The sequence below is a fragment of the Otolemur garnettii genome, unplaced genomic scaffold (assembly GCF_000181295.1).
Source record: "Otolemur garnettii isolate 467f Iridium unplaced genomic scaffold, OtoGar3 scaffold00005, whole genome shotgun sequence".
Lineage (NCBI taxonomy): Eukaryota > Metazoa > Chordata > Mammalia > Primates > Galagidae > Otolemur > Otolemur garnettii.
In genome coordinates, this window is record NW_003852400.1 from 7,999,457 (window position 1) to 8,016,167 (window position 16,711).

Here is a 16,711-nt window from a genome sequence, read left to right on the forward strand (position 1 = left end):
AACAATCAAATAGATACCTTTCATAATGGTTTTGATGTAAGGATAAAATACATATTTAATAAACTGGGGAAATCATACTTTAATTCTAAGCAAAAATGCACTTCAGAACAAAAGAAGATTATGCTCTGTTTTAGAAAAAATAGCATTTTATACAAAATGAGTCTTATAATTGATGAGGTAAGTGGTGGTCCCACTGCCAAAATCTGTTAAGCATAATATAGTGAGCTTTAAGTATATTCAAAAAGAAATTATTTAATTGTTTTAAAATATTTTTTGAGGAGGTAGCTGTAGGCTAAAAGGACTGTACTAATAATGCTTTTAGATTATGGACAAAAGTTTTTTTAATGTGCCTGATAGTTTATTTTATGTGTAAACTTGACTAGGCCAGAGGGTACCCAGATATTTCGTCCAGTATTATTCTGGGTGTTTTGGGATGAGGTTAGCATTTGGGAATAAAGTAGTTTGTCCTTTCTAAAGTGGTAGGCCTCATCCAATTAGCTGAAAGCCTGAACAGAATTTAAAAAGCTGATCTCCCCCTAATCAAGGAGCCTTACTCCTGTCTGTCTGTCTTCTAATTACAACTTATTTTTCCCTTTTCACCATTAACTCAAACTGAGACATCAGCTCTTCCTGGCTCTCAAGCCCACCACTCTTTGGACTGGAACATACCATCAGCTCTCTTGAGTCTCCAGCTTGCTGATTTATCATGTAGATCTTGGGGCTTTGTAGCCTTCATCACTGCATGAACCAATTCCCTATAATAATTTTCTGTCTATCTATCCATCTATTTATCTCCCCTATTGGTTCTGTTTCTGTGGAAAACACTAATATGATATGTCTCATTAAATCAAGTATCACAGAGAAAGAGGACCTTTACCATTCATTCAGTGAATATTTTCAAAACATTTCTATGTCTTTTCAGACATTATTCCAGGTCCTGGGGAAACAAATACAAATTACATGCTGCCTGCCCTTGATGAGTTCCAAGTCTAGTTTAAGTAACATATTTGATAAACTTCATTAGCAAACCACTATTATAGCAAATTAAAACTAAGTGCTTTTTTGGAAATTAAGAATCAGAAGAATCTGGGTCTAATTCTCACATAGTAATTCAGGGTAAACTTCAGCAGACCTTGGGACACAAATGCCATCCTGTTAATTTTAATTTATAACGTAAATGCATAATACATACAGTTTAAAATGTTCCACAGTTCATTTATGGCCCCTTGAACTAGAGAAGCCAACTATAAAAATAAACTATTTTTTTCTTTCAGAATTGAAATTGTATGTCTTTAAGGTACACAGCATGCTTGATATACATATATATAATAAACTGAGTTTTCAAAAAGATGTATATCCTAATTAATGACATATGAAAATATTTAAATAATTTTACGTCAGAGGAAGGTAATTCATTACAAACATAGTTTGAATGAAGAATTCTTAGTGCAACTTAGAGAAGAATTTGCAATTTCAAAATTTACTCTAAATATAGCCTAGAGTATCAAGCAATGGTCAAGGAGATTGATCTTAAAATAGCACCTCACAGAATCAAAAAGCAGGATACTGTTTAGCTTCTGTGACCTTTGAATTAAGATCAAAATATACAGTTAATAAAAGTAGATTGTTGAGGAAAGAATTCTTCTTATTATTGTTTGATCTAACTTGCTAATAAAATAAAAATGTTACAGTCCGTGATTAACAGTGATAAAATACAATAAATCTATCTTAAATGATATACAGTAAGAACCCAATTTATGAAGACTGGTTTGTATATTACTACAGATGTGTCTCTCCCTTTGCTAAGTAAAGAAGAATATATGTGCAGGCCTGCTAGATACAGGCATTTCTCAGATTTCACTCTCAGCCTCTCAGTATTCTCCTAAATGGATCATAGCTCTCTGCAGGACAATAGCTATTGTCATAAAAATAGTGGATCTCGACTCTCCAAACTGCAGGTCCAACAATTCTGTAAACTCTAAACATATGTAACCAACAGCATTTGCATACCAGAAACATGCCATCTGCCAGGCACCCCTAACACATTCTACTACCAGGCACTCATGCTTCTCCACACTCCCTGTTCTTTAAGTAATATCAACAAATGATCAGAAATCCACTTAAAATGTAAAATAGACCATTTACAACTTAATTCTGTTAACTCATTATCACTAATTCCAATGTTTCACCTAAACTATTTTAAGTAAAATATTAGTGATAAGTATCTCCTGAATATCCTCATATGATGTACCCACTGTGTCACAATAGTCTGAAAGTAACAGGTTGCTTCTTCTGCAGTTTTCAAAGAAGGCAATTTTCTCTTTCTAGAACTTCCTAAAGTCATTTCCCCTGTAGATTAAACTTTAATCTCTGTAGTTAATGGCATGTCACCTACTCTGCAGACCCACCCCCAGGTCAGAAACCTGAGACTCACTCCTCTTTGCCTCCTGCATTCCCTTCACCATCATCTCCATTCACTGGGATATAAATTCTTATTTCCCTTGCCTCTAACACAGCTCTAAAATTCACCCGCTCCATATGGAGAAGCTTGGGGCCATGCACAGTGGCTCACACCTGTCATCCTAGAACTTGGGAGGCTGAGTCAAATACACTACCTGAGCTCACGAGTTTGAGACCAGCCTGAGCTAGAGCAAGACCTCACCTCTAAAAATAGCTGGGCATTGTGGCTAGTGCCTGTAGTCCCAGCTACTAGGGAGATAGAAGCAAGAGAATCTCACTTGAGCCCAAGAGTTTGAGGTTGCTGTGAGCTATGATGTCATAGCACTCTACCCAGGCGAAAGAGTGAGACACTGTCTCAAAAATAAGAGAAGCTGATAATGGCACATGGAACATGGGAGTTCTTCATGTGTATGTACGAGCATGAGCATGTGCGCATATGAATAGCAGCTGGAAAATTGCTAAGGATTCACTATTAATAGTTTTAGGTATGATAATAGTATTCTGGTCATAATTTTTGGAATAAAAATAGTTACAGATAAAAAATAAATAAAATTCACCTGCTCCTTCCATTTCCAGTACTGATCCCAGAACTTCAGCTTTGTTCTCAGTTTATTCTCACCTCAATATATACCTGAAACCAAATTGCTCCCTGCCCTCAGCATCCAGACCATGCAAAAAAAAAAAAAAAAAAAAAATTCTTCCAAACCTAAAAAAGAGCAAAAAGCCAATCACTTTGATTATATTTCTTCTTTGCTCAAACGCCAGGAGCAAAACCTACAGAATAATGTCCATAATCTTTAGATTTTTAAGGCCTGCTTTGATACAATTCCAAGTCTCCCTTCTTGAAAACGCCTCAGTTGCCACCAGAAGTACTCAGGTTCCCCTTTCTTTGGCCTCAGTGGTCTATAATTAGTTTTCTAAATTGGAGGATAATCTTACACCTCTCCCACCCTTAATCATGTTCTTCTCTCTACCTTCCAGCCTCCCCTCCTGGACTCCCACTTAAGCTTCAGAGATAAACTCAAATATCTCCTATGCTGGGGAGCACCCCTACCCTCCTTCACCATCTTCCATCTCCTAATAATAACATTTATAAGTGAACTGCATTAGAAGTTTTACAAGGCATTTCCACCTGCCTTATCTTCTTGAATTCTAACAATTCTACCAGGTAACATGAGGAGAATGAAACTCAATAATCCCACCACAAAGCAGTGATAGCAATGGACTTGGGACTGAAATCTAATTAAGTTCTCACACTCCAAGACGTATACTCTTTATATATTATACCCCTCTGCTTCTTCCCCTTCCTTCTTTGTGTTCTAAAGGCAGTATGTTTATTTCTGTGCCATCACAATAAACACAGTGATTTAACATTAACTTTGTATAGTCTGCATTCTTGATGGGTAAGATCTGATCCTTATTATTGTTTTAATGCCAGGATCCATCTTTATCATGATATAAAATAAAAACGAGTACTTATTCATTTGATTATGCAGAGGAGCATAATTTTCTAGAAATTTTTTTTTTTTTTTGAGACAGCATCTCACTATGTTGCCCTCAGTAGAGTGCCATAGAGTCACAGCTCACAGCAACCTCAAACTCTTGGGCTTAAGCGATTCTCTTGCCTCAGCCTCCCAGGTAGCTGGGACTACAGGTACCCGCCACAATACCTGGATTTGTTGTTGTTGTAGTTGTCATTGTTGTTTAGCCAGGCAGGGTTTGAACCAACCAGCCTGTGTGTCATTGCCCCACTCACTGAAATATGGGCATTGCCTTAGAATATTTTAATATTGATGGGATGGCATACATTTACATGAAAATATAAAAATATAAGCTGAAGTCTCCTTCCATCATATCAGACCTACATGTGCACACACTCACCCCTACATCTCTCAGCCAAGCATCTTCTCTAAAGCACCTGTCTGTTACTCTTGACATTAAGCAAGTTCTATAAAGGAGCAGCATGTATGCACGACTCATTTTTTTTCACTTCCAACTAATGCCTCGGGATTTTCTGTGCCATCTACTCCACTGATATGACACAAAATAAAGGTAACCTCCATTTTTAGCCAAATGCGACGGACATTCCAGACCTTCTTTCTGACCATTTCTGCTGTGTTTGGCGGTGTTGAGCACTCACTCAATACTGAGATTGCTCTGTTCTCAGTACAGTCTCAGTTCCCATCCAATGGCTTTGGCTTTGTCGCAAACTTAGATATCACAGCATTCCTTTGTTATCTTTTTTTTTTCCCTTTCCATGCTCCTGTTGGATACCTTCATATTTATTAAATTATACATCCTATCCCCAACACTCTTCTGACTTCAAGACTGGGATAGTCAGATGTCTATTACTTGAATTCTTTCCAAGCACCTCAAATTAAATATATCCAAACAGAATTACCATCTACTCAAATATGCTTCTTCCCTCTAGTCTCCTTCTTAATGATTGGTACCAGCCAGCATACGCCAGAAAGTCAAGCAAAATGTACATTTGCTGGCAATTTTTCTATTTAAATTTCCTCAGTCACCTCCCCCTACCTGTATCATTGTTAAAGCTCATAACCTCAACTCTGCTCCTCTTGATCACAATGTAGCTCCCTGGGCCTTTTGGTTTTTGCCCCTGCTCCCTTTGGTTAGGTCTCTTCATTGCCTAAACATGTTCTGTAGACTGTTGCCCATGTTTTTCCTCACTGGGATAACACTGGACAAATATGACCTTGCCAATTCTGTTCTTAAAGTCTTCCAAACACTGAAAGGCAAGCAAGCATCATGGCTCAGAGAAGTGGCTGGGTTTGCAGCTGGCCTAGGTGGCTATGTGTAAGTTTCTTAATCTCTCTAACTTACAGTTTCCTTATTTTCAAAATGAAGTTAATAATAGTACCTATCTTATAGGATCTTACAAAGATCAAATAAGCTAACATATCTACAGTGTTTGAAACACTAACATATAGTAAGCACTGATAATCGTTCATGGTAATAACAATACTAATGCTACTCAGTGGCTCCCCACTCGCTTCTACATGGTCATTCGCCCCACATCTAATTTCCCAAGCTAATCTCTCACTATGCTCTACATGAAATTCCAGAAGTTCTTTGTCACAGTCCTTGAATCCATCAATATCATTGCCTGTGTACTTCCCTGGAAAATTCCCCTACCTCCTCACCTGATCACATGCTTAAGTTTTCTTTCCTTCATGAAACTTGCTTAAAACATCAGAAGAGACCACATATCTTTCTGCTAGGCCCAAGTCTTTTGAAACATTTGTTATATTGCAAATTCTCATTCATACTAATTACTAACTAAAAGGAACACTAATATACAATACAAATTTGATTAATATTAATTGTATATGATAATTGCAATAACAGAAAACAGTTATTAAACCTATACTATGTTCTGGTTCTAGGCTAAGCATGGTGTAGTCATTTTAACATTTCATCTTCATAACACACTTATGAATGAGGTTCTTTTACAATACCCAAGTGTTAGTCTGGGTACAGTAGCACATGCCTGTAATCTCAGCACTCTCAGAGGCTGAGGCAGGATTTCTTGGCCCCAAGAGTTTGTGACCAGCCTGAACAACATAGCAAGACCCCATCTCTACAAAAAAATATAAACTTAGCCAGCCTTGTTGATACATCCCTGCCAGCTACTCAGGAGGCTGAGGCAGGAAGATCACTTGGGCAGGAGTTTGAGGTTGCTGCACTCTGGCCTGGGCAACAGAGGGAGACTATTGTCTCCAATAGTAGTAGTAATAATAATGATGAGGAGGATGCCTATTTTACAAAGGATGGAAGTAATGTCTAGAGACAGAGAATAACGTTTTTCAATATGGATTTAGAATGGGGCAGAACTGTGACGTGTTTGTCCTCAGTGCTCCATGTTTTAACTATTACACTGCACCATGAAAGCCTTGGGGTGGGATCAAGATTTATGTACTTTTCTACTGTCACTATCTAACACAGTGCCTGAAACATAAGCACAAGGTCAGACTATAAACATAGAGTTTATGGAGCAACTTGAACTGTAATCCATGAGGTAGAATATTAAAAACTTCTAGCTCATATTTCTTTCCCAAGACATTGTGTTTTCTTACCTTTAATTATTTTATCATGGAGAATATTTTTAAAAGATAGAAAGAAGCTTCTCCTAAAGACTTTATTGTGTATTTTTTTAACTGAAATATCATAGTTGTATGTAATGAATTTTAACTCAGGTCACAGACATACCACAGGTTGAACTTCTTGAGGGTATATACATGATGTCTTAGGAGCATTTTATTCACTTCTCTATTACCAATCTCTAGCTCAGGGCTGGCCTGACCCTAGATTACCTGTAAGTGTTTGTTGTATAATGAATAAATGTATTCTAGTCTTGGAAAGAATACGGTTAGAGCATTTTGATGAGTCAGTTCATAATTACATGCACTCCTGGATCAATGGCACAGACATTTGTAAACACTATATATTATAACTCAAAAAATATTTCAAGCTGGTTTTGGCATGCATTGTTGGTACATTTTTGTAGCTGATTTGCTTTCTTGATTATGTTTTCTTTTGAATAATGTTGGAATTTGTGTTTCTATATATTTTACTTCATAATGGTAAAAAAGTTTCTGGAATTTGAAGCAGAAGTCCTACCAGAGCACAAATGAATGAGGTAATGGAGACATACCTAGAATTTGACTCAGCTTAAGCAACTGGGAAATACATCTTGATTTACTCTCCAAAATCACTCCCCTTTTTGAAGGATCTTTACCAGTGCTCCCCAGAGATAATAAAATAGGAATGAAACATCTATTTTAGAGCAATTTAAGTTATATAAATCACAATAATTTGGGCTGAAAGTAACAGCAAACCCAACCTAAATGGCTTAATACTGTGTGTACTGTATCTCTGTAACAAGTCCAGAGGTAGGGCTAATTCTGAGTTTATCATGTCAGCAATTCATCAAGGAGCCAGCCAACATCTTTTTGCCATCCCATTCTGCCATCCCCCACCTTTTGGCTGGCTCTCTTCAGATCACCACAGGGCTACAGTTGCTTCAGGCATCCCCTCAATGTGGAACAACTTTCACAGACTGAAAGGTAAATAGTTCTCTCTTGGATCTCATTAGAGGAACCAGGATAATTCTCAGGAAGTAACCGAATTTATCTTACTTTTTAATTAATTAGACGTGTTACAAGCCGTTTCCTACTCTATCACTGGTGAAGAGATAGAACCATCTAACCTTGTTTAGACAAGTCAAGGTTCATCCCCTTGGACTGAGGCCAACTTGATAAGAAAGACTTATCACTGTAGCAACATGCGGTGACTGGAACCAAACCAGCATTTTGATAGTGTGTAAGTGACACTAGAAGAGAAGAAAGGTATTCTACAACCAACAGTTTCCATATTCACTCTGTGACTTTCTAAGTTCTACATGAAAAGATACTGCTCTCAAACTCAAATACAATATTCACTCCATAATGAATTACTTTGACATAAAATTTTCTTGGTTTTTAACTTAAAACATGAATATAATTCAGAGCATTATATTCTTCATTTCACAGTAAAACCTCTTAAGGTCCTTTCTAATTAAAATTAGTTTTAGTTTTTCTTTACATTTTAAATTTCTTAGAGAAGCCCCTATATTTTAGTTGAACACTTAGGAATAATTTAATTATTTTTTAAATTATGACTTCTTTAGAATTGCAATATACAATATATTGGCTAGTGAATTCAGGCCTCTTATTTTACTCTAACAGATACAAACCAATACTGCATTAAACCATTTTGCAAACATGATATTTAGTGCATGCATAAGCACAGCAGGTGTCGTGTCCTGGCCCCTTCTTTTATAATGCCAATATTAGGACATTATCCTGTGGTTGTCATATTAGGACATTATCTAGTGCACTCTGTAGTGCACCAGCCATTTGGTGATACAAATAAAAATGATCGAAATCCAAAATATTAAATCTGACTTTTTAAAATCACTTCTTAACAACTAATACATATGAAATATAAAGATCATTTAAGTAATTAATTTCATTATCTCTTTACGGTCTCCCATTATCAAAGCTAATAAGTGTGAAAAATACCTAAAGGGTAACTTGGAATTTACCTGACAGATGCATACAATTGTGTGTACCCTTATTTTAATCTGGAATTTAAAATAATGATGGGGCCTATGCCAGCTTTTCAGCTAGATTTGTCACATATGGAATATTTTATGTAAACATCTTCCTTAAAATAAGACTCTATCCTCGTGTGCGTAAATGCCTTCCTTTGAATATTGATTTAAAAACTCACATTGAGCATTCGTGTTTGAAAAATGTGTGTGTGCACATGTGTATTCCATGTAAGCAAAGTAGCAGAAAAAATTATTGTTCACTAGCGTGACTTCCACAGTGAACTGAAGAAGGCAAAGTAGAGGTACTTTAACGAGAAGAAAAGGAGATCCAGCTGTAAATAATGCTCAGAAGACTCTCTATGAAAGAAGGTGTCAGTATTTTAACTGCAGATGAGGACGAGCATCTTTGAGAACATTCTTCTTTTTCCAAATAGAGGATCAACTTCCTTCTGTCTATTTAGACTTCACTCCTATCACCAACTAAGTGTCTGATTTTTCTAGGAAGGCAAGATTACAGTTATTTATGTTCAGGGTGCTTTTGGAAATAAGCCGAGACTTTTGGAAAGAGTTAAGCCTTTAAAGCCTGAATACTAGCCACATTTTGAAAACTTTGTCTAGCAAAGAATTGCTTTAACATTCTTACAGCACACATTGCAGAAAAAGGCAAACTAGGGTTTGCAAATCCATACTTCACAGATTCAACACTGGACATTTCACATTTCCGAAGCCTGATGCTTATCATTTAGCTAATCAGATTTGACAAGTTTAAGGTATGTTGCTAATTTGATCTGTGGGTCTCTACAGCCCTTCTTATCCTTGTTATGTATACATGTATACATATGTATTTCAGTTAGGTGTATACCTTACTGTGCATACAACACAAAATATTAGGAGAAACTATACTGACCTATAAAAGGAAATATAAATGTTAAATTTATTACATAGAGTTGGTTTGCATTTGACATTTTTCAGACAGTCTCTATGTCTATCAGCTGATACTATAGGGTGCGAACAGTTTTTGTTTTACCCTTGACCAATGACAATATAAATAATTCAATGTGGCATTAGGGAAACTTACTTTCTTTTTTTTTAACTGTTCAATCACAATACATGTAAAAATAAATTTTAAAGTAAACATTTTTTTAATTAAATAATTTTGCTTCCTCCTCTTTCATTTCACAGACTTTATTAAAACAATTCATGAGTACTCATGAAAAAATTCATGATGTTATACGCATGTGTTTCACTAAAGTAAAGAGGTTGATACAATTTCTTCCACAAATTGTCATTATCAAAATCAACACAAATATCTTTTACTTCACAGCTTTATTTCTTCTTATGTCACTGCATAGTAAACCTAATGTAAATTTTTAAAGTTTAAAAAAATTAGTCTTAAAATGGAGTCCTTTTATAAACCGTTGAAAGAATGTCAATGAGTCTAACAACGAAACATTTTTATTAATTTGCTATGGTAAGACAAGCATTGTTCAATAGTTTTTAGTGATGTATATCTCTACACAAGGACTGAAGAACATGAATTCAGTAATCATGAACATATTACTAAATTCTCTATACAAAATAATTTACTTTTGTTTGAAAGTTGAATTGAGTGGACTAAATAATTTTTAAAAGTCACAATAGTACAGCCCTTTTATAAGGTCCTCTGCCACGCTTTTTATGATAAATAGCCACATTTTAGTTCAGAAAGATTTTTAATTAATATTGGATGCTTGAACTTCACAGAAGATTCTTCTACTGAATTCTAACATGGGAATGATTAAACTGAAATGTTAAAATATTGAAGTGCTAGTAATGGAAATACTGTTTGCTTTATCTGGTAACAGTATTAATATAGAGTTTTATACAGAGCTACAATTTTTCTCACAAATGTGAAGTATTCTTCTTGCTGAATTTGATGTACTTCTTTCCTTATTATATACTTTTGACTGTAAACACTTATGAATTACTTTCTATTTTATCATTGTTCTTCTTTATTAAATGCTTATTTTCACTTAATTTATAGCTGAGGAGTAAAAATTCCACCTTAAAGCATGATACTTAGGGTGGCGTATGACCCCATATGCCAGAGGTGGCGGGTTCAAACCCAGCCCTGGCCAAGAATTGCAAAAAAAAAAAAAAAAACATGATACTTATAACTACAGAGATGTGTAAGAAGCTTAAATAAATTCCTGAAATTAATGAATTTTCATAAGATTTCTATGCTTGTCAAGCCTACAGTAAATAATTCAAGATACTCACCAACTATTTAAAGGGAAACACATGGATACAAATAGAATAAATTGCTAAGTAACAATAAAATCGGGCTGAATATGAAGTAAGTATTAAAGAGCAGATCTTAACACAGAGAGGCAGGATGAGTGGGAGTTATTTTTAAAAGGTTAAATTATGTTCTCTTGCATTTAATGACATTATTCTTCAATCAAAGGCTTTTCAAAGAAAAAGATTTATTTTATTCTAATGAAAAACCTTAAGAATACAACATGCAAATTACTCATACTTAGTCAATCACTACATGTTTTCTGATTAATTAAATTTAGGAGTAAAATGCCTTGAAAGTCAACATTTCATAATGTCACTGGCTTAAAATGATCAATGTTTGAAAGAACATTTACTAAAATTTACATAATTCTTACTATCTGCCAGACACTACATGACTTAAATACATACTTTGTCTAATATTCTTGAAGCACTACCACTCCCAGGTTAGATAATTTGTTTACATAGCTAGAAGTGGCAATCAGGACTCAAAAGCAGGTGGTCTATTTAAGAGGCTGCGCATTTAACCACTGCTCTATCCACTTCCTGAGGGAAATGATTCTGCTGAGATGTGCTATATATTTGAAAGTCATGGTTCAAAGTACAATTAATCATAGATGTCAAATGTGAAATTTTTTTCTTATTGTGAAAATGAAGGTGTAACTTGCAAGCAACTACAAAGGAGAGTGAGCATAATGCATTTGCCAAGAGATTGCACAGTATAAATGTAAAGAGCTGATGTAGTACAGATAAAATGGCAAACACTGATGCTTAACATTCAAGGCCATACCATTTAAATTGCCTAGATTGCCAAAAAACAACAGAGGCATCACTCAGAAATCATGCCCAGAGAGAACTGCCTCATTAACCTTGTTCCAAAACATTAAAGGTATTTTTATTTCTAAAATTAGTATTATTATTAATTATTAAATTTGTTTATCAAAAACTAAAATTCATTAACCACATTTCTACGGAGGAAAGCCAATCTTTATGGGCAGAAAATTAGTCATATATATATATTTTTTTACCATTCCAAGTAAAAAAGCAGTGAGCATTTTAACTCTATTATACTAGCCTGGAGTCAGTCAAGAAGAAAGTATGACTTAAATGTGGAACTACTTTCCTTTGAAAGTGTCTTTGAAAGAAGCCCTAGGAGGCAGAGCCATGTAGACCTTCTCTAGAAGTGAATTTCAAAGGCCTTATTTGGCCCATCTTCCATATGGGAAGAATTAGAAAACTTTTTGCCTTTTATTTTCCATTGTGGGATACTAAATGGGAAAATAAATCCAGGCTATGTAGGTCCCTATGTGGTATTACATGAATTAGCAGCCATACTGCAAGGAATGTAGGACACAAAGGTCTATGTAACTAGCTGCTGTGAACTTTAGTGTTGAACATAAAGAAAGGAAAGAAATAGGAAAAGAAAAGAAAGAAAACTGTCAGCACTTCAGCACAGATTTCAAAATCACAAAAGTAACTTTTTTTAAACTGGGTCTGTTGCATTAATGTGATCATAGAATTGCCAGCTTAGAATGACATACTTTGGTGAGTTGATTATTATAAAGAAAAAGCCATAATTTACCCCCCAAAAAGTGACAATCAATGGATAAATGCTATTTTTCATATGTTATGTTATTGTTTGAATTAAAAGAAGACAGCTTACATTAAAAAAGGATCCCCTGAATTTTATGAAACAGCTTTTAAAAATGGTTTTAAAAACATAGTGTAGAAAACTATGATATATATATCTTGTCAAGCATGTGTTACAATCCTAGTAGCTCACCCTCTTTTAAAATCATTATAATTTAAAATTATGACTGCAATATAAAATTAGCCAAACAAATAAAAATTGAGTAAATAATGCATCTAGTGCACTTTTAACGATATTCTCACTATTCACATCTCTCCTTTTCTTTGTATAATCTCACACTAGCTGTAGGTAAGCATGTAGCTTCCACAAAATACTCAATATCTGAATGAATATTCAAAATCGATTCCATTAATATTTTAAAAATACAACTACTAAATAAACCATGTTTAACACTTTTAGGTTTGGCTCTCCAGAAATATATTTACTGAGCCAAAAGTTTCTAAATGCCTTTCTAGCAAGTAAAATTAGTTCTGAAACCCAAGAACCACAGGCACTACATTAACAGTTCTGAAATGTTCACTTTGTTTATAATGATAAATAAACATATCTATTGTCAAGGAAAAGGATTTCAACAAAAGAATAGTATATCTGGATCACTATATGTAAAAGAAGGAGAGGATAGTAGAGGCAGGGAAGGGTAGGTGAAGGGAGGGACAGAGAGAGATTTGTTAAAGGACGTAACATAATAGCTAGGTCAGAGGAAGAAGGGCTGAGGTTCTACACTACTGTAGGACGACTGCAGTTAACAACAGCATATTATATATCTTAAAATCTAGAAAGAGGATACAAAATACTCCCAACACAAGAAATGGTAATATGCTTGACATGGTGGATATTCTAATTATCCTGATCTGAGCACTACTGATGTACATTCTACACATATCAAAACAACACTATGTACTCCATGAGTTTGTATAATTATTATTTGTAAGTTAAAAAATAACATCAAGTAAAAAGAATATAGGAATACTTGTTCTAGAAAAGAAAAATAAGAAATATTTTTTTACAGTCAATAGGGATTTGGGAAGTGAATCAGGCTCCCGTGGAAGCCCGGGGAGCATCACTATAACAATATATCATCAATGAACCAGTGAACTCTAAACTGAGTATTAATATAGGATGGAAATACATGTATCACTTTATATGTAATTATTGTATGAATTCTAAAAGTAATAATCTTCTAAATAAAACTTAATAGAGAAGTTGACTGATCAGAGACCACCTTAGGTCAAATCGTGGCGGGATTTAACTGATATGTAGTCCGGGACTTCATCTTACATAGGTATCCACGGCATATGGTCATTTTGTCCCTTCACAAACAGTGCCACAGCAGCCTCAATTTGCAACATAGTTTACAGGTTTGAGGGAAGCTATTTTAGAAAGTTTGTCTTTTTAATAAAGGTAAAAACGCTAATTTTTAAAATTTTTCAATAGATTCATTTTAGTTTTGTCCTGTGGATAGTCAGAATCCTTTTTTGACTTGATAGCTTTTGGGCATTTAGTAACTTTCATTGCCTCACTTTTCCAAATTGAATCTTTCCACTGAGTTTCAGAGAATATGTCTACAATATACAATAATCTCCTTTCCTTTTTCTCCTGGATTTATTATTCCTTGCTAGTGTGACAGTTGGGCAAGGTCCACCTCAACAAGTAGTTCCCAGAATTGAATATAACATAAGAAGTGGCAATCATGGCAAATTACAGTAGGACAGTCACCTCCCTTTCTAAGACACTATTACTAGTTTAACAATGCGTGGACACTGCAGCCATTTTCTATTGCAAATACTAAGTTTATTGCTAACAAAACCAAGGTCATTACTTGTGCAGTAGATTTCTTGGGTCCTAAGTGAGAACAGCACATCTATGGCTCCAAGGGAGTATCATCAAATACGTTGACATGAATTCTTACAGTATTTGAGCCTTGGGTGTGTTATCTTGGAAAACATCAAGATACTCTATCTGCCCTCACATTCTTCAGTGTCACGGTATTTCTCAGTTATTCAGTATTGAGCTTCCCTAACTTACAAGTAAATGTTCACTTTAGCCTATCTCAAGACCAGCTATTGCTACTCAAGGATCCTCAACAAAAAAATGTTTTCCTATATGACAATTTCCACGTAAGAAACTTTGCCGGAGACTTCTACTTGTCTTGTTTACTTTTAAGCTAGATTTTAAAGAATTTTACAGTGTATAGCATCTCCTTAAGAGCATATATCCTGGTAGTTGATCATGCAATAGGATTAAGGGGCACAATGCAGGCAAGGACATGCTCAGTTCTGTCTCTGAGGCAGGACAGTGTAACAGGACAACAACCCCGCAGGCTGATATGCACGTGCAGCACACATACATACGTACCGCACACGAAATGTGCATGGGAGCTAGAGACAGGTATGCAGCGGGCATGCGAAACATGCACTACCACATTCTACTTAAAGTTGTCCTCTATCCAGACTTCTTTCTCTCCACCTTTGGGACCTTTCTTTCTAGCAAAGACAGTGAGAGTTCTCAGGACTCCAATCTCCCTAAATCCACATCACACAAGCTTCAGTTGAGGCTCATCAAAGGTTGGAGCTGAGGGAGCCGGAGTTACAACCAGCTGGCATTTCCATCCAACTCCTTCTCAGAAACACACCCTCAAATCCGGAGCCAGAGGGGAGCCCTGCCACAGAAGGCTTCCAATCAGGGAGGGCCACCCCTGAGTAAAGCGCGCTCTGGAACCCTTTTCCTCCGGACCCCCAAACCCTGAGAAGCGGTCCTGCGCCGCTCGGCGTTCCGGAGCTTCCTCCCGCGGGCTGGCTAGGGGTGAGCGCAGGGGTTAGTCAGTGCGCACGTGACGCTAGATGCCCACATGACACGACCGACCGTGGGCGGGGGAGGGGGACAGAGGAGCAAAGCAGGGAAAAAGTTACAGAAGACCGGTCAAAGCGCCCAAAGCGATTTGCCCCTTCCCTTCCTCTCCAGCCTGATTCGGGATCTGAAAGGGAAGGCTGGGGACCTAGACGTCCCTAGTCAGCTCCCGAAACGCCGGACACAGTTCTCCGCCCACCCCAGCACCCTCTGCCGTTCCCGGCCCCGCCGGTGATGCCACTGCACCCTCAAGTTGCTCCTTCCTCTTTCCTCTCCCTTCCTCCTTCCCTCTTTCTTTCCCTCTGTCCTTCCCCAGAAGCTTCATCCGCCGCCGGGGATGCCACTGACGCACATTCAATTTGCCCCGGGAGCTCTGAGGAGGTCAGGCCGGGCCAAACACCTTCCCAGAGGAGGGTCTAACTGCGCAAACAAAGTTGCTCCCCGCACGGTGACCCCCCGCTCCCCGTCCCTTAGCCCCCCAGTCGGATCTGTGGCAAAGCTCACTTGCGCTGCCGGTTCTCTCTGGACCCCACCCCACCGTCGCGCAACACACCCCTTCCACACGCACGCCCCCCTTTCCATTGCCCTGCGCCCCGAGCCGTCCCATCCTGGCAGAACCCTGACAAGCCGCCGCGCTCACCTTGCTTGACACATTTGAGCCGGAGGGGGTCCTTGCAGTGTTTGATCACGGCCAGCACATCCCTGATGGTGAGCCCCGCCACGGGGGTCTCGTTCACCTCCAGCAGCAGCTCCTCCGACACCAACTTGCTGCCGCTCTCATAGACCACCTTGCCAGGCTTCACCTCCCCCAGGTAGGGGAACTGTCCATTCTCGGCACCCCCCTTCAGTTCAAAGCCCAGCTGGCCCTCCGGGTTCCTGCCAATGACACTCTCATGGACTTTGCTAGTCCAGTGGCTTTTCTTTTTCAAGCTTTTGGACATGGCAGTGGGGTGGGTCGCCTCAATTCCTGGGGTTCCTTGGGGTAGCCGGGGTGGGTGGTGGGAGAATGAGGATGGAGGAGCAAGGGGGCCAAGGGATGAAAAGAACAGACTTTGCCTTCCTCCTCCCCTCTATTCGGGGCTTTCTCTCTTCTTTGGATGGAGTGTGGACGAGGAGGGGGGAGGATGAGAGGGACGGCTGGGCAGAGGTAGGAGAGCTTGGGTGAGGTTGTGCTGTCCCTTGAATGACACTCAAGGCTGTGGCCCCGCAGCAGAGGAAGCTGTGGTGGCGGCGGCGGCGGCGGCGACAGCCAGAGCGAGCAGTAGCCGAGCTGGTGAGCGGGTGGAGTGGGGGTGGGGAGGAGGGTAGGATGCCGGGGGCCACTCCTGCGTGGTGCGAGTGGGAGCGCGCGCGCGCGCCGG

General features: G+C 37.9%; 1 protein-coding gene across 1 annotated transcript in view; it reads right to left on the minus strand.

Moving 5' to 3' along the window:
• Positions 1-16,291, minus strand: part of MAGI2 (membrane associated guanylate kinase, WW and PDZ domain containing 2) — a 1,396,484-nt gene extending 1,380,193 nt beyond the window's left edge. The window contains exon 1 of the mRNA XM_003782805.2: positions 15,991-16,291. Coding sequence (XP_003782853.1) covers positions 15,991-16,291 — 301 coding nt within the window. The remainder of the gene's footprint in view (positions 1-15,990) is intronic.
• Between the last annotated feature and the right edge of the window lie 420 nt (positions 16,292-16,711).